The sequence below is a fragment of the Halictus rubicundus genome, chromosome 2 (assembly GCF_050948215.1).
Source record: "Halictus rubicundus isolate RS-2024b chromosome 2, iyHalRubi1_principal, whole genome shotgun sequence".
In the NCBI taxonomy this organism is placed as follows: Eukaryota; Metazoa; Arthropoda; class Insecta; order Hymenoptera; family Halictidae; genus Halictus; species Halictus rubicundus.
In genome coordinates this window covers 19,505,301-19,531,636 of record NC_135150.1, presented here as the reverse complement: position 1 = coordinate 19,531,636, position 26,336 = coordinate 19,505,301, and the positions used below count along the sequence as shown (strand labels likewise).

General features: G+C 45.2%; 1 protein-coding gene across 2 annotated transcripts in view; it reads left to right on the top strand.

Moving 5' to 3' along the window:
• Lmpt (four and a half LIM domains protein limpet) overlaps window positions 1-26,336 on the top strand; it is a 138,920-nt gene that overhangs the window by 21,302 nt on the left and 91,282 nt on the right. Inside the window, exons 1-2 of one of the 2 annotated variants that reach the window (XM_076805797.1) lie at window positions 12,812-15,229; window positions 22,499-22,584. In XM_076805797.1, coding sequence (XP_076661912.1) covers window positions 12,866-15,229; window positions 22,499-22,584 — 2,450 coding nt within the window. In that variant the 5' untranslated portion in view covers window positions 12,812-12,865. Of the gene's footprint in view, window positions 1-12,811; window positions 15,230-22,498; window positions 22,585-26,336 lie in introns of those variants that run through there. The other variant, XM_076805803.1, reaches the window with a different exon arrangement.

The following is a 26,336-nucleotide window of genomic DNA, read 5'->3' as shown; positions in this document are numbered from 1 at the left end:
AATTGTCTGCATCGAAAGGAACAACGGTTCAATGAAAATGTGTTTGTTCTTTGAATAATTTTATTGAATCGAGGAGAACGTAACAATATTTTTAAATTCTTGGGATGTCTTTACTGTTTGGTATTTTACCCGACGTTCACCATAAATGCATAAAGTTTGCACGCTGGTCGCTGCTGTCTTCACTAAACTTACGACAACCGTGATTGCGGTTGGATAAAGTGGTCCAGAGGCTTTTCCACAGTGGAATCAGTTTTCCCGAGCGGATCCGCTGTCGCGTAAGCGGTGGACGTTTAATCGCGAAAACGAGCAACGACCGGAGCCCTACTTTCGACTCGCTGTAGCGCACGAAATATCGGCGAAGGATTAAACCGGCGATCGACACAGTTCCTTTACGTCATCCCTCCGTGGCCGTGCAACAACGAGGGCTTTCCCTTTCTTGCGCTCGACTCTTGGCACTCGGCTCGCCGATGATTCATCGAATCGTTATCACCTCGCGAGATTCGTTAACGAGCCGCCGATCGGCAGCGAATTCCATTTGCCTCGCTCAGTTTTTCCGTGTGCTCGTAAAACTGTATTGTCCGGGAACTCGACACCTGGAAATGCGAGCCGTGGTCTCTCAAAATTGTTCATCGTCCCTTTCTGCGTAGTTGTACACCTCATTTAAAGGGGGAACCTTGTGTAAATGGCATGTTTTTCAAGAATTTTTTTTGACCAAAAGATTGATTTATAATTTGAGGTATCGTTTATTAACGTTATAATGTAAATAAAAATATGTAATTATAAATTTTAATCGTTAATATCAATGGTGCAATTGCGGCTTGAAAATGACACCCTGGCAATGTGCCGTGCAGCGGTACAGTGCACAAAAATGATCTGAAACAAAAAAATCAAAATGGAATCGTTAGTTCATGCAAATACGCACAATATAACATTTATCTTTCACCAAAATTTGCAAAATTGCAATAGTGGCGAAGTTTTGAAAAGAGACGGATTTTCTGTTAATAACAATGTTTTAAATAAAAAATATCGAGGTGTTGACTGTAGCGATTACTCTAGTTTGATAGTGAAACTGCGTAAGCTAAGACCGAAATAAAAAAAAAAGTTGCGTGAGGTAGCGAGGTGTTGACTGTAGCGATTACTCTAGTTTGATAGTGAAACTGCGTAAGCTAAGACCGAAATACAAAAAAAATATAATATAAAAAAGAATTATCTGAAAAAATGCAAGCGTGTTTCTGAGACCTATCTAGAAACAGACTTTCGCGGGAATGCGATACAAATACGAAAAAATATTTCGCAAGGTATTGAATGAAATTTCACATGAAAAATATTTTGCATCGTATTGAATGAAATTTCACATCGTGATGATAATTATTTGGCTTTGCGGTGATCTTTTTTTTGCTTTGAGTCTCGCGATGATCACAATCAATTCCAATGGAACTTTATTAGTTTTAATCACACGTGTCTATAAATGTACGTTTCTTTTTATGGACGGTTTTTTCCAGCGAACGTAATCGTCCGTTGCACGTGTAAACGGATAATCCTCGGCTCCAGTCGCGAGAGAAACGAGGCGCGCGACGCGTATGTAGATTAAAAGGACGGGGCAAAAAAAAAAAGCGATCGAAGAAAGATGCTGTAACGCTGCAGTTGGCACGCAGCCATTCGCCTTTTTTCCGCTCTTCGGACTGACGGCTCGCGAAAAATATCAATCGCGCGGGAATGGAATTCTTATCTCGCGGCACGCTCCAAAAATGATTCTATCAAACGGGATCGCCTCGCGCTCCTTTCATCGCGGCGAATGGAGAGCTGAAATTAAAACGGGACACCTCGATTATCGCTTTAAACCTTCCACTGCCCATTCAGCAACCTCAACAATCCCGTAAAAACAAAATAATTTATTTCAAGAAATACGTATTGAAAATTTCAGACCCGTGATACTTAACACCACGTTTGAATTGAATACATTGAAAATACAGGGTGATGCAAATAAAATGTAACAAGCTGATCTCTTTCAAATCCATTACAAAAGTTTTAAGGAGTTAAATGGTGCAGAGGGATTAATATTTGTCTGTTAATATTTTTTTAATGGACTTAATTGTTTCAGAAGAGTGTTATCAATTTTTATTATTGTACATAGTTAGCACGGTTGCGATCAGCGTCCAACGGGAAGAAAATCGAATTAATTTTTGCGCATGTTTATAATTCCAAGTATATTCGGAGAGTGACTTGTTGACTAGTAACGACAATTAAGATTGGTTCACACGTGTTCTCCGGAGCGACATGTCTCCGTCCACCGTCTTAATTCACCGACAAGCGAATTCGAGGAACGAATTATCATGCCGCGAGCGTCGACTCGAAATAAAGGTCGTCGCGGCCAGACAGGAATTATTTATTCGTTAAATTGAGCAGCCAAATGACGCCACTTCCGTGCGAGTGACATCATTGGATCGCCGCTCAATGCCGACGACACTGGTTTCCAAAGATTCCTCGCAAAATTATCACCGTCGCGAATACACGCTCGAGAACCTGGACAGGCTTCTAGCATCTTCTTCCTCGCTCGATCGATAGTCGAATGCGACTCGAGGGACGTTTATTCGCGGTTCGATTTTTTTCCCTTCGCTGCACCGGTAATGCACACCGATGCACCGGTGCTTCCCTTTCGCGAAATTCGCTCGAGGCTAATCGGATCGAGGAATAACGGATCCGTGACACGCAGGGGTAGTTTAGCCGGAAACAGGCAACACGCAGTGACATCCATTCTCTCGTCTCTGTCGGAGAAAAGTTCGCATGAATAGAGTAACCTTGCGCTTTATCTCCGTCTGGTTCCGGTCGCACGTGTTATCGCAGTTTGAAAAATTAGTGTGCCGTTGACGCAATACTTCATGCCGAGCATGGGCACATCAGGAGAATTGAATCGAATTCAGGGGTATACAGTTACTCCCTCCCATAGTACCGGATTAGTCACGTGACATTGCGTCTGACTAACATGTTTACATTAAGATGTACGATAAATTCCTTTGGGAAAACTGCATATTAGGGGGAAATTGGTATTATCATTCATTTAAAAATCATTTGACAATTATTTTTATGCATAAATATTGTTAATTTTTTTCAATTTATTAATTTTATTGTTAAATTTTACTTTTTGTGAATAATTACCTTTACATATGCATTAGTAACCAAATTTAGATTTTTGTAAAAAAATTTTGCCATTCGTCCGCCACAGTACAAGATTGGAGCCACTAGCAAAAATTGTCGCGTTTCCAATCAAACAATTAATTCTTAAATAAAAGATATACCAAATATTTTTGGACCGACTTCGAAACCAGAAAATTACCCAATTCGAGCAGCATGTATGTTGTTTTTTTAATTTAAATATTCACGTTTACAAATTGAGAATGTGCATGTGGCAACACTGTAGACAACGATATTTTTCAACTTGATAATAAATATATGTTTCACAAGATGCCTCTAACGATTTGATCACTCGCTTCGTAAATATTTACGAAGTGTCCAAATCTGGATACAGCTGGTTTTCGCACGAAGGTCTGCGATTGGAAAATAATCGCGAGTTAATCATTTAAAATTGTTGAATTCTGGAATTTATATTGTAACAACATTGTAGCCCAGAATTCGCTTCGGCAACAGTTTTGCTTGCAATGTTTTATTAAACGCAACGCGGATCCTCATGCGTGAAACTACTTCATGCGTTGCAATATTAAATAACAGCTTGCATAAACATAATTCGACTTTCTTTATGCGGAATACGAGATCGCCGCGCGTGCGTAACACTGACGGAAACGTGTCGAATCGTAAAATAAAATATTAGTGCCGCCGCGCGCGGAGGCATATTTATTTACTCGGGCTGAACATTAATTTTCGCGTTAATCACAGTGCACCGAGCTTTGTTGCCATCTGTGAGACACTAAAGAGTTGAAAAGTGGACCAGAGTTGTAAACCTCAATGCTTTTATTATCAAATAAATTGCATTAATTACGCGGGCGTTTTAATATCACCAACTCCAGAATGAATGAGTTGAATAAATGAAATTTATTGCTTCGGATCTACGAGACACTAGAAAGTTGCACAGCTATAAATCTCGATCTTTTTATCATCAAATAATATTGTTTGAATAATATTGTATTGCTGACTCCACAACGAATGACTTCAATAAATGGAACAAATTACATAAAATGATGTCGCGCGTACTAAGCTTGCTTAGGATTTATAAAAAGTAAGAGTTCAGATAGTACTGTGGATCTTTAAACAAAAGAAAAATTTTCGAAGGTAAACGCAAGAAATAGAAATCAGATAGAAGGTTAATTCTTTCTTTAACAATTTTCATAAATAGAATATTGCTATTTTTAAATTCTTTTAATCCTCCTACTCACGCTTTAAATTCCACCTACTCAATTTTCTCATGAATATGTAAAATCCACAGTCTGGAATCACATCTATAAAGATTTCAACTTCTCAATGCACATGTCATCAAATAAATCGTGGGATTTATGTTCTTAGATTCAGCCTTAAAATTTTGCGCAATTTGCATTATAACACGTGTTCGAATAAAATGTATCCAGTTATCCAAAAGATTAATGTATTTCTTATATAAAACTCTTCGTAATTGCAATAATTGCAAAATAAAATATATGGGTCCAATTATCTGACCGGCGGAGATTAATTTAGCGTAAAACGAATTAAAGTCGAATTAATGAGAAACATGATCAGCAATTGCGTTACCAGCATTGCAGGTTTCTGCTAGACCGGCCTCGGATACGGTCGATGTTCATCGAAACGGTCTCGCAATCACCGGCCGATGTCGCCTTCGGATTAAGTCGGCCGGATCGATTGATTTACACGCGCGTAAAACGATTTGCATCGACGATCCAGAAAAACCGAAACATGTAACGGGAGCGGGGGGGGGGGGGGGGGGGCGTGCAAAAGTTAACTCTGCAGTTTTTCGTTGATAGAAATCATTCCCAGAGCCAAGAGTATTCGAGTGTAACATCGTATTCGTGTGGCTCTCCGACACAACGTAATCCAGTTTTTCGAGGCGCGAGCGAGCGGCTAACGGCACCGCAGACAAAAACCTATCCGGGTTTAGATTCTAAACGGTGCACTCTCCTTCCCTCCCACCTGGATCATATTTATCAATCAACGTCCGCGAAGGTGCACCGAGAGCAATGGCAAAAAGATCGCGGTGATCATTGAACAGAATTATTCTTCTGTCGTGTCTGTCCGTCAGATACCGCTTCCGTGAAGTTTAAAACTTCCCAAAGAAAATGCTTCGATTTTAAGCCCTGTTCAACTCTTGACAATTCCAATTTTTGAAATTGTTGCGACGTTTGGCTGTGAGAAATTTTGTTTACAGGGTAAAGGAAATGATCTATGTATGGGATTATTATCTATTTTCTTCAGCTTTCTGTATACGTACATTTGCGAGCATCTATGCGCACTATGTTCTATTATAGTTTTACGAGCACAAGCTGTTGCCGCGCAGCGAAACTCCTGCACATTCACTTGCACTTTAGAAAGCCTATCCTTCTTCCCCGCGAAATTCTTGGCGAACTCGTAAACTTTTCTTTTCCCATTTCAATAATTTCATGGCAGCTTTGGGACCTTCCCTTTACAGTCACCACCTTTTTTCTTAAGTTATGTCGTCTAGTTCCCCGATTTCTTTAAAGAACACAATGAAAAACAATTTAAATTAGTCCAAGTTTTCCAGGCTGTTGCAAAAACATGTAACCTTTTCGGATTACATGCATTGAAAAAGAGGGGACCATTGGCAGAGCTGCATGAAATGCCTATTAGCGGGCAAGGGCGCCCGCCGGTGCCCGTGCGGGCACAGCTACGGGCAAATGACTTAGCGGAGAGGGGTTAGGCCACGCAGCTGTGACGATGCGTGTGAATACATGCAGCCTTGGCCACAGGGGCGTGGTTTTGTGCCCGCCGTTCTGTGTACGCCCAGGGCAAGAAAATCGCTGCCCGTACGGGCAGACGCTGAACTGCTCTGGGCATAGAGAATGCAGACAGTATATACAGATTGATTTTAGACCCAATCAGGGATCAGTCTTAAGAGTCTCTTAGATTGAAACATTATTCGCATATGAAAATCTAATAATTAAGTCCAATTAATATTAGCTTCGACGTGAAGTCTAGCAAGAAAGCATTCTTGAGACTCTCCGAAGAAACCTTTTCAGAGCGTTCCTCGAGATTTTCGGACGACGTTCCTCGTGTCACCGTTTCGTCAGCGGAGTTTTCAGGGTTTACGGTTCGAGGACCCCGAAAATGTCGAAAACTTTCTCGTTTGGTCGAGACTATTTATATCGACGGTCACGTGAGCCGATAAAGTCCGTGGTTCTGGAAGGCCTCGGTAAGGTTTCAAGGAACGCAGGCAACGCGTTGCAGCGCAACGGTGCATGGTCCAGCAAGCTGCGACCGAACGGGAACATTCGGCCGCGGGTTCGAGTGACTCATCGTTATATTACGAGCCGACGCTAAACAATTGTGACATGCGCCGCTAACTGTTGAACGGTATCTCGGCAAATTAAATTCAATTAGGGCTTTAGTTTCTTCCTGGTCCTCCTCCTGACTGTACCGCACCAGGCGCCTACTCCGGCTCTTCTAATAACGCCTAATCATCTCCCGACTCTGTGAACATCTCGCAAATTTACTGCGGAGAAACTTTACTCCTCTCGTGGCTAAACAGATGGATACATCTTCCGAGGGCTGGAAAGATGAGAAGGCAATTCTGCTGCACGGGACAAACGGCTTGTTGCATTTGACTTTTTAAAAGTTATTCCACGCTTTGGTTGAGAAGATGGAAAAATTATCTTGATTCGTGGTTCTCTGTCTATGATTTCGTAAAATATAGTCGGTTAAAAAGACATTAACTCGATTTCATATATTTATCCTTTGCTTGGTTAAAGAAAATTCATTTTAATGTGGCTGAACAGATAAAAGAAATATCTTTGAGCATATGGTTAAAAATAGTACAACGCCGCGGAGACTGCGAAGATAAGGAAATAATTCCATTGCGAGAGACCAATAGTTCTCCTCGTCCGGTTTTTAAAAATAATTCCACGTTTCTCGGAAACGATCGATTTCAAGACCGCGGACGGCGATAAACGCGAGCGCCGATAAACACGTCGATCGGCGATCATGTTATCAGGCTGGCCTGGTATTCGCACGGCGACTAATTATCGCGGGAACGCGAGAGAGCGACGACGCGACGCGTTCAAATGGTTGCAGCTCTCTCGCCCTTGAATCCGAGAAATACGCGTGTGGGTGCGGATTCTGTTACGCCGCGGGACACGCAATCCGTCGCGAGCTTGAACGAAGAGCAAACTGTTCGAACTATGGCGGATCACTATAGGCGGATTTCTGGCTAGGCGGAGCGAGAACGTGCTGGAATCGAGACGGAGCACGAGTTTCAGAGAGGCGAACAGAAAAAAAAAAATGGAATCGATATGTATGTGTTCGGAAGGATGTCGCGGGCGACGAGAGGCTCTCTCGATCGTTTTGCTCGGCGTGTCGCGCCGCGTCGGGGACGGGACTACTCTCCGTGACACAGATAATCGAAGAGTAAACCGTCGATTCGATGGATACCCTCGGTCTCACCATTTCGGGCGAAAAGGTCGATACGAGCGTAAGGCCCCGTTCACCGCCGCGGTTAGAGAGCTCTCGGCGCGAAACGGCGGGGGCGTTGTGACAGGACCTTGTCGCAGCCCACATGCAGGCCTGTACCCAACACTTCCACAGAAATCACGATCTGAGACTCCTGGCTGCAGAAAATCCTCGGCCCCGGACCGTCTACTGCTCTACGACAGGTCCCTTTCCACTTAACTTCTGAATCCAGAATTTTCAGATCATAGTCTGTCGTTCGATCCTTCTTCTGCTTTCTTCAATATTAACTGAAAAATTAATCCGGAGTAGAATAAGCTAAAATGTTCCTGGAAGAATATCATAGCTGTCCACTCCAACTACTTTAGCGAAGTTTAGCAAAGTTCATGGAACTTTGTGCATACATGGAAATCATGACCATTTATTTTTTCTTCGCAATTCTGACCAGTAATAATTTTTTTTATAAAGATCACTTAGTATATCAATCCTTTTAACACCTCAAAAATAAAACTCAAGCCGTTCTTTTGACCGATTACTTTTGACTGTATGTGTGACGATGGTAGCGAATGTGTCGAAATTTTCCGAAAGCTGCTGAACATGACGTGGTTTCCGAAGAATAGGAAACGTTGGAAGGTAGGAAGATCGCAGGGGCAACACCTGTGTCTCTCGGTAGCGAAGGCGTATCGAGCAACACGCGTTTCGAAGCCAGGTGATCGAACACAGCTTCGTGTGCCGAGACGCCTCGAAGCCCTTCGCGATCGAACGAACGAGCGAGCAGGTGTCCGAACAGAAGGCTGCACCCTGTTTCCTGTGCCGGTCAGGGACGGTGCACCTACGGGGCCCGAGCCGCGATTTCTGCTCCGCGGACCCCAGAACCCGAGGAGACCCGTTTTCCAAGTACGCGTCGACCGTTTAACGGGTCCCCGGCGTTCTAAACGCGCGGCAATTAAGTTCCGCTTCGCGGTCCGCTCGCCGCTAATTGCCCGATGAATTTCTAACCGCGAGAGAGAACTGTGAATCGCGGGCCACGGGGCAATCTCAACAGTTTGCGAACTGTCAACGACTGAATCGAACAGTTCCGGAAACTGCTTCGGGCCAGGGGACTCCGTAGATTCATTCCCGGTACCGTACGGCACGATTCCGAACGGCTAAGAGGAGGAGAATTTTGGATTTCTTTCGTCCTGGTTAATTGTTCGCGAAGAGCCGAGGTAAAAGTGCGCGCGGCATTGAGAGTACGAAAAGAGAGCAAGAGAAGGAGAGAGTGAGGTGTATTGGTTATGTAGGCTAAAGCCAGCGCGATCGATTTCACGAACGATCTTCCCGTGCGCAGAAACGAGAAATCAAGGCCGTCACTCGTTGCATCTTCTTCGACGGAAACGAATGGTCCTTGTGTCCTGCTCGGTACTACTCTGCTGACCATTTGCGCAGAAAAGTCTCTGTCGAAGAAACTTCATGCAAGTTCATGGTTTTGAAGAGTCAGGATATATCTGACCTGTTAAAATAATCGAAGGAAGAAAGCAATTTCAAAGTGGCACCTGCTTCTTCGAGTCGAAGCAATTTTTAATTTCCACGAAGATACGCAGTCTATCATCCTCGTCGCTGACAGAAAAGAAACCGTACGAAATCGCTGCGGGGAATGATGACTCCAAACGAGTGTTAACCCGGGGTTTAAAAATGATGATTGGGGTAGCAACAAGGCGGCGAATAGACAGCCGAGACAGGATCGATTCGAGCTGTTAATAGGCTGTTCTGGTGCACCGTGAAATATGTTTCCAAGGTCCTAGGGCACGCGACACGGCAGCCGACCGCTCGGATCGGCGAGATCGATCAAGATATCAGCGTGTCATTGTCGTAATTCATATCGCGAACGAGAAACGCGAGCCACGGGCGATTGTTCGCCGTGGCGCAACAGTGAAAGCCCACTTAGGGGACGCTGCGCCGATTAACGAGCGATATATGTACGGTATATCAGTATATATGTGTACATGTACACATATCGGTAGAAGGGGAGCGCACGCATACACACATCATTTGAAGCCGGGGCACGCCCGCTGGAACCCGGTCGAAAATTATCCGTCTGTGTCCGATTTACAACGAGCCGGTCGCCCACGCGCGATAAATCGCGGCCCGCTGTAAATTGTGCCATAGGTGCAGCGATCGACGATCGACGATCGGCGGAGGACACGGCGCAATATTTCACCCCTCGCCGGCCTCATTGTCTCGGGCCCTAACGAGAGCCTTGCTCCGTTTAAATGGAATTATCCTGTCTCATTAAGCAGCCATCGACGTACTCCTCGATCCCGGCACCACGGGCCTCATGGCCGACTGTAGATTGCCGATTTTGTTCTGACGAAAATGAGCTGATCCAATGTGGAATACTACGGACATTTAAATAACGTACCGTTATCCAATTATTGGAGCGTGGAAAATTCATTTTTTAACGCGTCAACTGCCATGCGAATTTTATTTGTTTCACACTGCTTTCACCTTGCTTCATTCATAGAAGCATTATAAACCTACCAAGCACAAAACATATCAAATTGGAACGTCTTATAGAAGGGAGAAGATTGAATTTAGTTAAATTTTTTGTACGATTTTCATTATAATATGTGCTTAAATAAAGAAGTCAATTCAGTAATTTTCTATGAAAACGTTCGTATAATTGCAATCATTCTGAAATAGAAAACCGGTAATTTTGACCGTGGTAGGTTCGGTGTTAACTCGAAAGAGTGAGACTCGTGGTAAGAAATTTGGGCGAATAACAATAAGCACAAGCCTGACCCGAGGTACCTCGTTGGGACCAAACATAAACAACACGCACCTGGCTGGTGGTACCTCGTTCCGACCAAACGTAAACAACACTAGTCAGACCCGCGGTTCTCGATATTTTCATATCACACGACGCATACAATTTGCGCAAGTTCGACGCGTGACCGACCGACCTTGTTTATCGTGGCCCGAGCGATCGGGAGTTAGCGGGTAGGACAAGGGGTTAATCAATTTTCAAATATTTGTAAGAGTTGGTATAGTTGGAACGAGCCAGGAAAGAATGCTTTTGTGGTTCCCGTGGGCTTTATTTCGAATGATGAATCATCAGAGTTCGTTCGCCCGAATCGAGTCAGCCGAAAGAATCCACTTTGACGGTATTTCCGAGTAAGGCCCGGCGATTTGTCTCGTTCGTTTTCCTCCTGGTTGATTTAGAACCGGTGAGTCAAGAAGCTCGCAACCAGTTTCGCGGGTCTACTCTTCCGCTTCCAGAGATTTCGAGACCGCCATTACGGTCGGGCATAGTTGTACCGCGGAAACGCGGGAGTTTCGCGTTTTATCGGTTCCAGATAAGAGTCGAGGAGCCTCGAGAGAAGTGTTTCGGCTCTCGTCGAGGATTCCGGCGGCTCGATAGGCGACGTTTTTCAACGTCGAACGTGTATTAAACGCCGATCGAACCGGATACCTTCGTCCTTCCCGTCCTCCAGGAGTCGTTAACGACTCGTCCGAGGACTCGTTACGAACTCTCGTCAGCTTCGACGATGTTTCGCGATTTTTCCCCGAAGGTCCTCGACTCCCGTCGCCTGGATACGTGGAACGAGAAAGCACCGATGAAAAGCTTATCTCTGTCTCTCTCTCTTTCTCTCTTTGTCTCCCTTTCTCCAAGAGCGCTATAGAAAACGATAGCCGATTAGAAGAGCTGCCGGGCTGCTCTCGAGAGCGAGATCACTGTAATTAGACAGCCTCCGCGTACGGGACACTGTATCAATTTACCGGCGCAGTTTCGGTATAATTTGCGGCTTCCGATCGCGCGAGCGATAACTACGCGATTACACCTTGTCGATAAGCGAACGAGGAAACCGGTGATCCGGAGATACTCGCGGGAAAAAGGATCGGAGGGACAGGGACGAGTCTCAGGAGCTGGGACCACGCCTTGGTGCTACTGCTGGGTTGGGATTTGACCCTTCTTTCGAAGTTGAGAGAGACGCTGGCCTGGGGATTTCAAAGGACGATAACAATTACCGAAGGAATAGGCGATTGCTAATAACCGGTGAGATCATCGCTGCAACTGCGATCCAATTGAACTTGCAGTAGATCCTGGAAAAATAGTCACTGCTAAAAGGAACCAAGCGTTCCGCGAAATTCGGAGGAAATTCCGAGTCGGTCATCGGGAATTCCAGAATCCCGGTGAACCCAAGTCAGAGGGATTCGACCTCACGTGGAGCGGTGTCGCGGTTGATATCGGGAGGAGACCGTGGAGGAGCTGGATTAACGGGAGAATCGAGTGGTCCGCCTCGCCTTGCCTCGCTTTACCTTGCCTCGCCTCGAGGAGGACCGACCGACCGCAGGAGACAGAGGACAGCGAGGAAGAAGAAGTAGGAGGCGGCGGCGGTTGTTATACTGTATACTGTATACGCTTTGCCGGAGGACGAAAGGGGGGCACTTTGGGAGAGAGGAGGAGAAAGGGGTAAGGAGAAGGAAAAGGAGTAGAAGGAGAAGAGGAGGAGGAGGAAGGTGGAAGGAATCGAGGAAGGGAGCCCCGTCCATGCCGAGGGGAGAGGGAGAGGAGGAACACGCTCTCCTCCGGTGCACACTCTCGTGGTGACTCCGACCGGCAAAGTGCTCGCGTTCGTGAAAGTCCACAGACGACTTTCAGGGTCGTCTGCTCCGCTCGTTCCTTCAGAACAGAGCCGGCTTGGTCTCTGCGCGAAAAAGGAGCCCCAGACACCGAAAGGGATCCTTCGTCGCCTGGGCAAGCAGCACGAGCGAGAAAGAGTCCTCTGCTCCTTGCGGAACCGCTCGCGAGATCTCCGCCAGTCGATCGACGGAGATCGATGAGACCGACGACGACCAAGCCGACGATCGATCGTCGTCACTCGTTCCCGTTGCCTTCGGTGGAGTCGAAACGCGCGACCAGTTCTTCGACGGATCGATGCCGCTCGCAACGTCGAGGGCTCGATAGATCCTTGGATCCGGACGATCCACGCGACGTGGACATGTGGTGATCGGGAACCGTGCGCACTTCTTTCGTCGCGAACGAACCGTCACGGAGCCTTGAACAGTTTCGAGCGTGACGCCGGACAGTTACAGTGAGGGACGTCGTCCTATCGTACTCGGCCATAGTGATAGAACCAGCGGCGGCATGTCGTCCAGGCTACGCGGATCTTCGAAGGATAACTCCGATGTCGCGGTGAGGAGAGATCATTTCCGCGAGGATCTGAAATCGTACAAGAACGGCACGAATCGGTACCATTTTGGTATGACCAGGCAGAACGACGAGGCGAAAAATGGCCGCGACCATAAAGACCGATCGCCCGACGACGCGGACCAGCTATACAAAAAGAGCAGGGAGCATTTCGGCGCCTGGGACATCAAGGACATCGTTCAGGACGACAGGCTCGGCTCGAGGAAGCAACCGGATCGGTTCGAGGACTCGCGTTTAACGAACGGACGGTCCAGGAACGATTTCGCGAAACACGATCGCCGGGACGACGATCGTGGAAGAACCGGGTCGGTCGATCGGGATCAATCGCACCGATCCAGAAGGAAAGACACCTGGGAAGGATCCGACGCGAAGGTGTCCTCGAAATCGCATCGGAAAAACGATTCCCAGCCGATCGACGAAAGGGATCTGCTTCTGAGGGAGATCGAGAGCCTGGCTGTGGACGGGAGGTCGCCCGATCGACGGATCAGGGCGATGATCGAGCGTTTCAAGTCCCGGGAGGAGGAGAAGATGAAGTCGAAGAGGGATCGAGACTCCCTCAGCCCGGAGAAGGACGAGCATAGATCGAAGAGCGCGAGCCGTGGCGACAATCGAGCGGATCGTGAGGATTGCGACAGAGAATTCGGGAGTCAGAAGGAGGACAGAAGGGAGGATCGAAGGACGGCGAGATCTAGGGTCCGGGAAGGTGAGAGGAACGACTTCGAAGAGGGCAGGAGCCGGTCAGTCGATCGGAGGCTCGACAAATCCGAAATCGGCGAAAAGAACGAGGACACGCGGAAGAGCGAAGAAACTCGCGGATTTCGGCATAAAAGTGATCTATACGGTTTGGAGAAGAGTCATAGGCGATCCAGAGAGCTGGAGGACGATCCTCCGCGCAGGAAGGACAGTCCCAAACGAAGGAGTTACGCCTACGAAGGAAATCCTGAAGACTTCGATATCAGGATACAGAGATACGAGCGGGCGCTTCTGGAGCCTAGACGGGACCTAGACTCGGCCAGAAGAGCTCCTCTGAAAGACTCGGCCGGCGATCTAACTAGAAAAGAGTCCTTCAAAGACCAGGATCGTCAGGTAACGCGGAAGAGCTCCTTCAAGACCGGGGACGCGAAGAAAGTTCGCGAGTCGAGCCTGAATAGAAAAACTTCGTCGAAGGAAAACGACGTTCACCGGAAGAACTCGTTCAAGAACCAGGACACCGAGAAGAACTTCCGGAAGGATCAGGAACACGTGTCCAGGAGAGGATCGTTCAAGGAGCAAGGATTCGAGCCGGTCAGGAAGAACTCGTTGAAGGATCAGGGCTCGGATTACGGGCGAATCTCGACGCGGAACTACGAGAACGAGGAGGAGAGAAAGAACGCGAAAGGACACGGGGTGAGCAGGATAACGTTCAAGGAGCAGGACGAGGGGCAGAGGATCCATTCGTTCAAGGAGCACGAGGTGGAGGCGGGCAGAGTCGGTTTGAAGCATCGCGACGTCGGCAGGAAAAACTCGTTTAAAGAGAAGACCGTGGAGTTCGCCGGGATTTCGTACAAGGACCACGACGAGGAGGAGGATTCGAGCCCAAGGATCTCTTACAAAAATGATGGCAACGAGCCTGGGAAGGTGGCCTTCCGCAGTTTGGACGATTCGAGACGAAGGACCTCTCCCAATGGCCGTTACGTTGAATTCCTCCCGGCTTCCTATCAAACGGAAAGCGAGGTTCTAAACGAAGAGGTCCTGGATCAAGGCGGAAGGAGTCCCTCGAAGGACCGGGACTCCTCCGCGAAGAGGCGAGCCTCCCTCCGGAGTAAAAGCCACGATTCTTTCGATAGGAACTCCGAGAGACACTCTAAGCCGCTGAATCCTCCGAAAAGAGGCGATTGTCGAGATAATTGCAAGGATCGGGAGGATTTCGACTCTAACACCTGGCACGAGAGCAACAGGCTGTTCGCTGCGACGTATCTGAGAGAGAACAGCAAGTATCGATCTAATCCTGAAGGACATTCGGAAATCGAGCGAGATCCTTCCCCGGAAGTGGGATCCTTTCTCGAGATCAGAGAGAAGAGACCCAGCGAGGTTGACGAGAAACAGCGGAAGGAGTATTCTACCGTTTATGCTCTGGGGGACGCAGATCAATCGAAGGATCTAGACGGCAGATTCTCGTCGACTCGCGAGCGAAACGGCGCAACGATCATCAGGATCAGATCTAGTCCCGAGGCCACCGTTGAGAGAAGACGCCGGCGACGTCCTGCGCAGGAGTTGCACGCCGGCAGACGCAGGCGTTTCGAGGACGAAGAGGACAGCGAAGACGAAGCCGAGGAGGACGACGACGAGGATCCCCGTCGACAGAGGCCCAGGGAACCTTTCCCGCCGGGACGAGGCGTTACCACACCGTCCCGAAGAATCTGGAACTATCGCGAAGGGGTATGGCATTTTCATGAGTCAATCGCGTTCGATCAGTCGTTTATGGTTCAGAAGCGAGAAGCGATTTTCATTAATCGATGGAGGAGATGAGAGAGGGAGAGGGGATGGATGGGAGAGTCGTTGATTGGTCGAGTCAGGATTTTCGGTTCCTCTGATTTTCATCGATGACGATGCTGACGCTACTGGTGATCATGGTGCTACCGTGGCCTAAAGACGGAACAAGCTTACGTGCGCGGAGTGTGGTGGTGGATCATGCTGTGAACGGTTCTCCTCCGGGGTTACGTATGTTTGATTTCCTGTGTGGATGGGGTTATCGGTTATTGGGAAGCAGGATATACGTTCTGTAGAGCGGTCTTTGGAGAGGGTTTCCTTAAAGTTTCACCGCGATTAGGCGAATTTTATGGTTGCGGTGGCTGGTTTACCGATCGGTCGTTTTGGAAGCTTCTTGCGGTACTAGAAATGTCGAAGGGGAAGGAAATGCTTGATGGTAAATTATTTGTCATCTGAATGAAAATTGACGTTATAGCTGATGTTCTCTGTTCTATTATCTACTCACTAGAATTGAGATTGTCGCCATAATCAATTTTTAATACACAGATTTTTCTAAAACTTGCAACTCGTAGAATCGCTACCTTTTGTCGGTCTTAAAATATGTTTAATCTATAAAATACGACAAGCATAAATCAAAAAAGTTCTATAGCTGACATTGGCATATAGGATCGTGAACATTTGTACAAAATTTTATGCAAATCGGTTCGCTAGTGTTCGAGATATTTCTAGTACCGATGATGAAAACAACGAGGATCCGAGTCACTTAAGGGAGTGTTTTAACTTCTCTGAATTATAGTTTTGCTATTTATGCGAATTTTATTCCGGAACTTTGAGGAATACTCTCCAAGAATGATAATCAAAAATATAGTTGAGATTAGATTGGTTCCAAGCCTATCAAACATATGTAATCCTCCGACTCGCTGATCGAATTGCGAGTACTTGCCGCGTTCGTTTGTATAGCGATTCCGTTTTCTCAATAGACATAAGCACGCAGTGGTGCCTAGCGCTGCACAGTGCTTTAGTATGTGATTCTAGCTGAGCAAAATTATTTTTATTTCAATTTTTTTATGGTTATTTTGTACTTGTTTTCCAATTTTTTGGAAAGCCCAGAATATTTTCACAGTATTTCTCATTAGTTTTCCTCTACTGTGTTTTGGAATATTTTTACCATACTATTTTTATTATTTTCTTTCCACTTCGAGGTATATTAATGCAGGGGTTAGATGCACTTTCTATAGTGCATTTACAAATTTTCTCAATATTTAATTGATATTGATATCCATTCGTGAATCTACAAGAAATTGCTATCAATTCCGAAGCAATTTATTCGGAGAATAGTTTCCACGTTTTCAAATCTTTAATTTTGGACTTTTGCTCAGCCAGGAGTGCACTTTGAAGCAACGGTTTCCGCGAGTTGCATCACGCGGCTCGCATCCGCGCGATACTCGCCTGTCCGGCCGCGATGAAACCGACCGAACATGTATGAAACAAGTGAAAGTAATCATGAACGTAATTACTCGTTTATCTCTGTAGGATTATCGGACACACGAGCGCATATGAGCGGAGCCAATGTAGAAAGTTTTGATTAAATTCATAGTAGACGAGTGAAATTTTTTTCATTCCAATCCAACCCCATGCGACTGGTTTTCTCGCGAGCGTGAGCGCGCAAGCAAGCAACCAAGCAACCAAGCAAGCAAGAACCGTGTTTCTACCTCTCCTGTGCAATGTTTCGTTTGATAGCGCACACCGAAATAATAATCGAGAGCCGGCTATACAGATCGATCGGGGTGAAAGTGAACCGTCCGGTAGCCCGGTTGTCAACGGTCTTGCTAATCCTTTAATCGATACGGTTGGTAGTCGAACTTCTTTTTCGTGCTGATAGCGAACGTTGACTTTCTCGCGGGCGTTCTCCTTCCATTTTCAAGCTTCGGCCTCCTGATCACCGTCTCTCCTCGGCAGTAATTCTCCAATGAAAATCACCGATAATTCCTTCTACTGATCGAGAGAAATTTCTTTTGGAAAAAAAGGATCGATTAATTTGATCGATTTGGGAAACGAGTAGTCCAGAACGCGATATTGTAGGTTGCAACTGACTTTGCGATTTTTTCCTCGGAGAACTGTAAAACTTTCCAGCGCGAGACTTTTGGGTACTCTTTTGCATAGGTTTCAGGATGATGGAGAAAGTTTTTGATTAGGATGAAATTAAAATTGAGCTAGCTGTAGGTGATTAAAGCACCCCTATGAGAAAATCACCGATAATTCCTTCTACTGATCGAGAGAAATTTCTTTTGAAAAAAAAAGGATCGATTAATTTCATCGATTTGGAAAACGAGTAGTCTAGAATGCGATATTGTAGGTTGCAACTGACTTTGCGATTTTTTCCTCGGAGAACTGTAAAACATTCCAGCGCGAGACTTTTGGGTACTCTTTTGCACAGGTTTCAGGATGATGGAGAAAGTTTTTGATTAGGATGAAATTAAAATTAAGCTAGCTGTAGGTGATTGAAGCACTCCTGTGAGAAAGGAGTGCTCAGATGACTATTACGAGCCTTATAGTTCGGTTCGAAAGGAATTTAGCGTCTTATTTGGTATGATTGCTGTAACGGTAGCTATAATCAGTACCACCGGTATAATTAGTATGCCAGACGTACAATTAGCATGCCACAATAAAAAGGGGAATAAAGAATTAAAGAAATGATAACTGTTCGAACATTACCGTGTCGATTTTTTCGTTCGATTCTAATCTTCTGCGGTCTGTACAAGTAAAACGAGAGATTGTCTGCAATTAATTATTGCTCTGGCAGTAACCACTAGGTGTCCGCAAGATTCAAGTCAATTCTTCAAATTTCGTCAGGGTGGCAGTCTATTTACCAACACGATTCCTCTCACGTCGACAAAATTCACTTTCTAAAGCGCCGTAACTCCGTCAATTTTGGGAATTCAGAAACACAATTTTGAGGACACATTCTAGGGACTGTGTATTTTGAGAAAATGGCAGAAAACCGACGGATTTTTTCTCGAGCAGGTAGCCTAGAGTAGCCCCCGTCGCAGGTTTTCAACGTCCTTACGTAATTCCGCGGTCTATTGGGCAACGCGTCATGGAAATGTCAGCGAGCCGCCCACAAGCGGAATGGTCGCGCCGCGTGTAGGACACGCACGCAGCCCGCGGATCACATCTTTCCTCTCGGCGGAGAAAATTCCGCAGCCTTTGTGTCCGGGATCGGGATGATCGACGTCTAGCGTTGCGATCGATGACGCGCGAGAGCGCCGACGGAACCGGCACCGGCTAAAAATTCTAGTCGAATCATACGATGAGCGTCGTATCGGGGAATCTGAATTTCGATGATTTTTGACACGTCAGGGAGAAGTGACGCAATCGGTTGCCTCCGTTCGTAGGCTATGCGTGCGGCCGCGTCACGCGTATTCTCGTACCCGGGAATGGAGAGTACAACAAACCCCGACGATTTGAATCGAGATTGACAGGCCTATGGATCGAGAAATCGCGACAGATCTTTTAACGGGACCGGTCTGTTTTCAACCGCAACAGTTTACTCGATCTTCTCTTGTAATTGTATACTGCTTCGCAAAATTGTTCAGTGCTTCTTCTGTTTTGGGTCTCGTTCATTTTGGAAAAATAAAATTCAAAATTGAAAATCGAATCGGTTCGAGAAGTTATCTTTCGTTTCTGAAATTCAATTCTGCTTGGATCTATTCGTTGCGCAAGTACGACATAATTAATTGCCCAAGTTTCCACCTCTCTGTACCCTGTTACGCAGACTCATGATTTATGTATCACTAAGAACAATACGATGGAAAAATTAATAACTCAGTTTACACGTTGCTTCTTTGGAAATGGACAGAACGAAATAGGATGACATAGGATTAAAATTAACCCTTTGCACTCGAAGCTATTTTAACTCCAAAACGAAACATTTCTTCCGATATAGAATTTTTTCTTTCTATACATACTTTTTCATGTTATACATACAAAAATGGTGCAATTTGCTTGTACAATACTGAAGTGTTTAGTGATTTATTACTTAACTACAGACAAATTTAATAATGTAAAAAATATTTTGAATAATGACGCAGCAATTTTTACTGGCGCCTTACAGTCGCCATTCGAGTGCTAAGGCTTAATACAGAAAGAAATGAATAGATTGCAAGTAGAAAATGAGTAGATCAAATACAAAACAATGTAACTATTATGCTGAACAAATTGATTAGAAACATTTGAAAAGAGAGTTGTGCTCAAGGTTCAAAATTCTCAATTTTTTGAGATCTTATTTGTGCCACCCAGTTCTCTTTCGGTAGCATCGTTTTAATCTCCGTGGCCAGTTTAAAGCGGCGATCCCTCCGAAACCGAGGAGACAAATGAATAATTCAAGCGGAAAGATACGCGAGAAGGTGTCCCAGGCATAGTCGCCAGATCAAGACTTGTCCCCCCCCCTCTAATTTCCCCTTCCACCGCGCTTCCGTCACGACCCGGTCACGTGACGCGTTCCGTCTCTGTCGTGTCCGCGTCACAATGTCACGTGACTAACCCGGTGCCGACAGAGAGAGAAAGGGTAACTTTTTCTCCCGAAATTCGTGCTCTCTCACCTCATCTGGCGACTACGGTCCCAGGTGATCTCCAGCTGGTCGTGTCGAAGAAAAACGAGGGTACCCGTGGTCCTTTCACTCGTGAGTCAGGACGAAAAATATGTTAATTAGACGGAGGGGACCGAGCCGGCGGCGCTCCGCCGCGGAGATCATTATTCAGGATTACTATATATAGACAGCTAGAGACACCGTCGGCTCACATATTTTCCATCGCGTGTGCCTCTCGTCTACTCGATATTTGGCGATGCGGCTGCCGCCGAGCCGTTCCACGTGGGCGGACCGACCATATATGCCGACCGGAAGGTTCTTGAACGCATCCAACGCGCTTCGGCCGTTTCCATCTTCGCTGATTCCCTTTATCTGCCGATAAACGACTCGCTAAACGATTTTGCTGAACCCCGGGAATCCTCCGAGTGCCGCACAGTATGCTCCCCACAAGACAAAACCGAAGAAACGTTACACCCTCCTCGAATAGTCCATCGATCGGTTTCCTGTCGTCCCTAGAAGTAAAACTTGGACCCTAGGATAAATTAGTTCACGCGTTCGTTAGCAGCATTTGTTTCATAGTCCGCTTCCGTCGTTAAAACGTTTCATTCGATGCAACGCACCTTCTTCCCGGAATATTAACACATTTTGACGAAAAAGACGTCATAAAGTCTCTGCGTGTGTAAAATTAATTTGTCTCTAATTTTAATAAATCGTAAAATTGTAAACGCCGTTGATAACGGATGGTTGGAGAAACGATTGAAGTCTCGATCACGCCGAGCTCACGAAAGCGGATTGGACAAGTCGAAAAGTGGTCGCGATCGTCGAACGTGGCGAGCCGCTGGCAGCCAGCTAAACAATTAAAAACTTTTCCCAATTACCGGACTCGAGCTCCGACCTTGTCCCGCTTCGCACGTTATTATGAGCGCCGCCAGAGGATGATTCAATTTTCCTCTGTACTCTTCTCCCCCTCTCCCCACGACTCTCGCTGGGTTAAACTATCAGACCGTGGATTATAAGTTCTCATTTTCATAAATCGTTGCCGAACTGGATTGTGGAAAAAAATTTGTTCGGCTGCGAATGAGAGCAGAGAACTGGGGATACCTTAACGATGATCGTAACGTATGTTTTTTTACCTGTAACTTATTTACTGTTATCCTGGAACGATTGCAGTGGAGAGTGCAGCTATTATGAACATTTGAATGTACATACAGGTCTTTGTTTCCATTTATTGTGTCCTATAGGCTGTTTTTCGAAAGTATAGGAGTAGAAGTAGCGTAATGATTATTGGTCCAATTGTCAACCCCACTCCTCATGCTCTATGATAATAGGCTGTATGGCCAGAATGAACAGCTATTATGAACTTCGTAGTATAAAGAGTGTAAAAATATCATATCGTTAGACTAGGCGGTGATGATTAGTAGACTGCGGACCTTTATGCATTTATGGCTTCTGAAAATGTTCAAAAAATGCTAAAATATAACATTCGACAAAATCTATAATCGACAGAAAATAAAATTTTATTTGACTCCGCTTTCTTAAAATACATTAGCATAAACATCCGCAGTCTAATGATTAGAATAGGTGCAATTCGACACAGCAGACAAATAAAAAGAATTTGACAACAACAACGCATTAGGTTAGGTTTACTAAAATTCTTAAAAGAAGAATGAAACTTCTATTTGGCTTCTACCATTTGTACTTGATGTAAACACTTTTTATTTTGCATAAAAATCCGCAGATTACTGATCACATCGCTTGTTCACTCTACTACAATCACTAACGTTCTATCATCCTGGAAGAAGAGTGGGATAAACACCTATTACGATCTTCATTAAAAATTCCTCTAGCCCCCTTCTTTCCATAAACGGACTATAAAAGCCATCAACCGTGTCCCCCTCGATCGATCCGAAGGATTTCTCTGATCCTTCATCGACTGACATTTGTGATGATCCAGACCTTTCACCGTGTCGTAATTATCATGACCCTATCGCGAGGTTCTCTACCATTTTTAAACAACCATCGTACAGTCCCATGACTAGACTTTATGCATTCATCAATTTGAATGCAATTTCTTATTATGCAATTTAGAAGAACAGGGAGATCAATCTGTGACAGTCAGGGGCTCGCGTAACGCATGCAAATTTTTAATACCTAAAAATGTAACAAATGACATTCATTTTTGTACGCTATTTTTCCTTTTTAACACAAACAGCTATTATTTACCAATAATATCGATTTCTTGAACGGATCACTTAACAGTAAACCTATCACTGTCAAAATGACCGGTTTTCTATTTCACAATTATTGAAATTATAAAAACGTTTTCTTGAAAGTTTAAGTAAATTCAGTCTTCTCCCTTCCACAAGACTTCTCACTTTTATATGTTTTGTGCTTGGTAGGTTTAGTGTTAAAGCATCTGGAGACTCAAAAGAATTGAAAAATATGGATTTATTTTTTCTAAGTTGTAGAAATCGGAAAGAAGGAAATTTCTAGTAGATTCCTGTGTCTTGCAACTGATGCGGACAGTTCTTATTTTTCATAAAAATCCGCCGTCTACTCATGATAATCTCTTACAGCGTGACGGTTCGAACTGGCGAGTCTAAAGCGCGGTTTTCTTGGTTTTTCGCAGGGCGTGCTGATCACGGACGTCGAGGAGGGCCAGCCCTGTTTGCAGTGCGGGGAAACGTGTTCAGGATTCTCGCCGCACACGTGGAGGTAAGCTTTATTATCGCACGCAAACGGCCGGATACAGGAAAAATAAAAGTTCTCTCGCTGCCCCGGCCGGCCGGATGGTCCACTATGCAAAGATGATAAGGCGCCAGCGTTCCGGACGCCAACCGCGTTATCTCAGCCGAGGATCGTCGATCGCGATCGAGCCGGTTCGACGAGTCCGGGGACCGATGCTCGATAAGTTTATTTAACAACGCCGCTGTCGTGTTCAAATACAATGTACACGCCCGCGGAGATCGACAATCGCTAGATCCCTGACCAATCTGATTCCCGATGGCCACGCGCCCTTACTGACGATTCGCAATTGTCCTGTTTTGTCAATATCGTCGCTAGACTGCGGATATTCACCCAAAATAAACATTGTCTTATTGACAAGGTGCAGGAGCTACGTAAACATTTATTTCGTTTCTTTATAACCTCATAGAGTCGAAAGCGAATTCAGTATTTTTACAATTGTTTAAGCGTTTCTACTGTTTTGCATTTGATCTGCTCATTGTTGTTACAAATGCGTGAAATCCGCGGTCTAATCGTTACACGGTGCGGTTCGTTAAGCAAATTTTCAATTTTAGACAACTCTAAGTAAATCATTAGAAGTTACAGGTCTTTAAACAAACGTGTTGATTATTCGCTAAGGACGAAGCAGCGTGGCCCTTTTATCGGACAAACTGATTAGAAAAGTGGGTCGAAAATAGCATAGGGAATTGTAAACAGTAAGAGGACCAAACGAAGTAAAAATTGGACAAGATGGTTGCCATTCCCGCGAATATTCCCAGCTAATTCGCAGCAGCAACTGCTTCGCGCACTTTCATTAGATTAAAATGTTCCATCTTGAAAGTGGCGTCGGCGCTGACACATTTCGGCGTCTCTCGTTTTCCCACGTTTGTTGACGCATGTCGGGATCGACTGGATTGATCGATGAATCCCGTCGCCGGTCAATTAGCCGTGCGCGCCGTTTAACACGGTATATCCTTGGTCCCTCTAATCAAGATATCGGGTTTCCTCGATAATTATCCGCGTCCATTAGCCGCGACGCGGAATTTTCAAGGCGTTCGATTAAGCGCGGAGCAGAACCGCCTTCTGGAAAGAAAAGAAAACGTTACTGGCAAAAAAATTCAATTTCCGAAGTATACAGCAGCTTCCTACCACTATAGTCCGCTCATTTTACGCCGTATACTGTGCACCAATATATTCTGCATAAATATTTTGTGCTATCAAATGACCCTTGAATTTTTCAAATGGATTACTGCATACATAGTTATAAATTACGTGCTTCTTTACTAGACAGCGGATTTTTATGCAAATGAAACATTCTTTGCCTCAGTTCCAACAAACTGGAGCAAAATAAAAATTGATTTCCTTTCTTAATATGTTCAATAGGTTGGGAATAATGTGACGATAGTTCTACACTCTTCTAAGGTTTAAACTGTTTTGTGTTTCTTCTTCCCGTTTTAGTCGTGAATGCAAAAAATCCGCAATGCACTGAATTCTTTATATATGTCGCCGAGGCATGGCTGATAAATGGCGCGGAACTATCCACACCATCGTTCATTACACAAGTAAATATCATCGGAATTATATCATATTTGATATCGTTTTCATTAGAAAAATGCCACGAATATGTTGGCGAAAGTCCCATAAAAAAATAACGAGAAATAAATAAGTTTTGTTATTGGATTATTAGTGGTCTCACACCGATACACCCGACCCGTATTACGTTTACACTCTTAGGCGACCGAGGCTACTCGAGCTTTGCTGTCCTTTTCTACGTTCGGCCCGGATCAAAGAATAGTATCTCCTGGACGATAAACGACATCAAGACCCGTGTTGCTGACATATATCGAGATTTCACGTACAATGTGCAGTCTTCTCCCCGGAAGTTACTTAAAATCCCTAAATAAGTTGATTTTACGATTTCTAAAATTACACATGTTTAACACTAAACCTACCGACGCTTCTTGTATACCTGTTCCTACCGTGCGTGGTCAAAATTACCGGTCCTAAAAAAAGTTATTGTTCATACATAACTTCCATAAAATGAGGATACAAATTTATTTTCGTATAATTTCAATTATACAAAAAATACTGCGATGCTCTCTCCTCGATTTACAAAATTGTACTATATCGTCCACCTTTGCGGGTTGGATACATTTGCCATGAAACAGTATTATCAACCAGGCACGTGCGTAGTTGGCCATGCCACCTTGAGAATAGCCTTTCTTTTATACTGATTGTTTATGTTTAGAAGAGTAAATACCGTATTATCTCGTGCGGTGAAATTGACCGGCCGCGATAAGTAGGATTTCTTGGGGAAAAAAAAATAAAACGAGAAATAAATACTGAAAAATACATTGCATACATAAGAAAAGTCGTCAAAATAAATAGCGATGTGATAATGTTGCATGTACGAAATTGCACGCAGAAGTTTAGTGGTAGGTTTAGTGTTAATCGGAGTGTTATAAAATTGTCGGGCGAACCGAAATCGATATTATAACAGTTACCGAGTGACGAGGCTTCACGGTCCGCGGGTCCGCGGGGTAAGATCGGGGGATCGGGGGATCGAGGATCGTAAGATCGAGGTCGCGAGACAAAGAAAGCGAGAGGCGAGGAATCAATGGTCGATCGGCGAGACCGTATCGTTCCTCGGATCGTGCTGGAACTGTTAACCGAGAGAGGCTGTGCAGCACGGCGCGTCCATTATCCGAAGCGTAACTGAGCAGCGGTGAAATTACCGGCCGGTAATTACCCTCCGTGACTTACGGGCCAGCAATGCGGTAATAACGAATTAATTGGCCTCGGGTGGAGAACACAGGGAGGGAGGTGGGGAGAAAAGGAGGGGGTAAGAAGAGTGGAATAGCGAGTGCGGGGGAGGGACCAGTCGCTCCTTCCAGCGAGTCGAGGAGAAAGGTGGGACAACCGTGCATGCACCGCCCGGTGCATTTATAGCATCGAGCAGACGGATTCACAGTTATATGCCACCTAAAGCCATCCGAAGCCGAACGAGACCAAAACGACACGAAAGCTACCTGGGCCTCACCTTCTCGCTCACGCGTTCCGTCTCGGGACGACACGTGTCTATATCCGGACTTTCGAATTCAATTTTATGCCGCGTGGGATGACCCTCGGACATTGTCCTGCGACGTCGAATTCGCGAAAGGTTGACCCTTCGAGCGCCACAATCTTTTCTTATTACCTACCGGCGTTACCTATTACGGCGGCGTTGATTTCATAATTTTTGGAAGTCTATAATGCATGGCTGAGGATTTTCCTCTGAACTGACAAGCCACCCTCGGTAACATAATCTAATTGTTTCGTGTCTTTCGTATTAACACTTTATCGACCGGTCGTGGATGAGGCTGCCACTCAGTAAGGACCGGCTCCCAGTACCGGCTAAATTTTCGCTATTCATTGTGTTGTGCTTATTGCTTTTGTTTCAAAGGAATTTTACTGATATTTATACTTCATTTTGCATTTATTTTATATAATAAAGGGCCTTATACACTAATATACGTAGAATATATTCAAGGTAATAGTAATTCAATTTTTAATAATTCTTTAGAGCGTAAAGCCGATTAATAGGCTAGCGGTCGATAAAGTGTTAAAGTGCAACAAGGAATCGGGCACGAACGTTTGCGCTGACCTAATTTCTTAAACCAACAACGACGACATAAAAGGGAGCAGAATATTCAGAAATGTCTGCGACAGAACGTAGACACTTTGCAAATCCGCCAACAGATCAA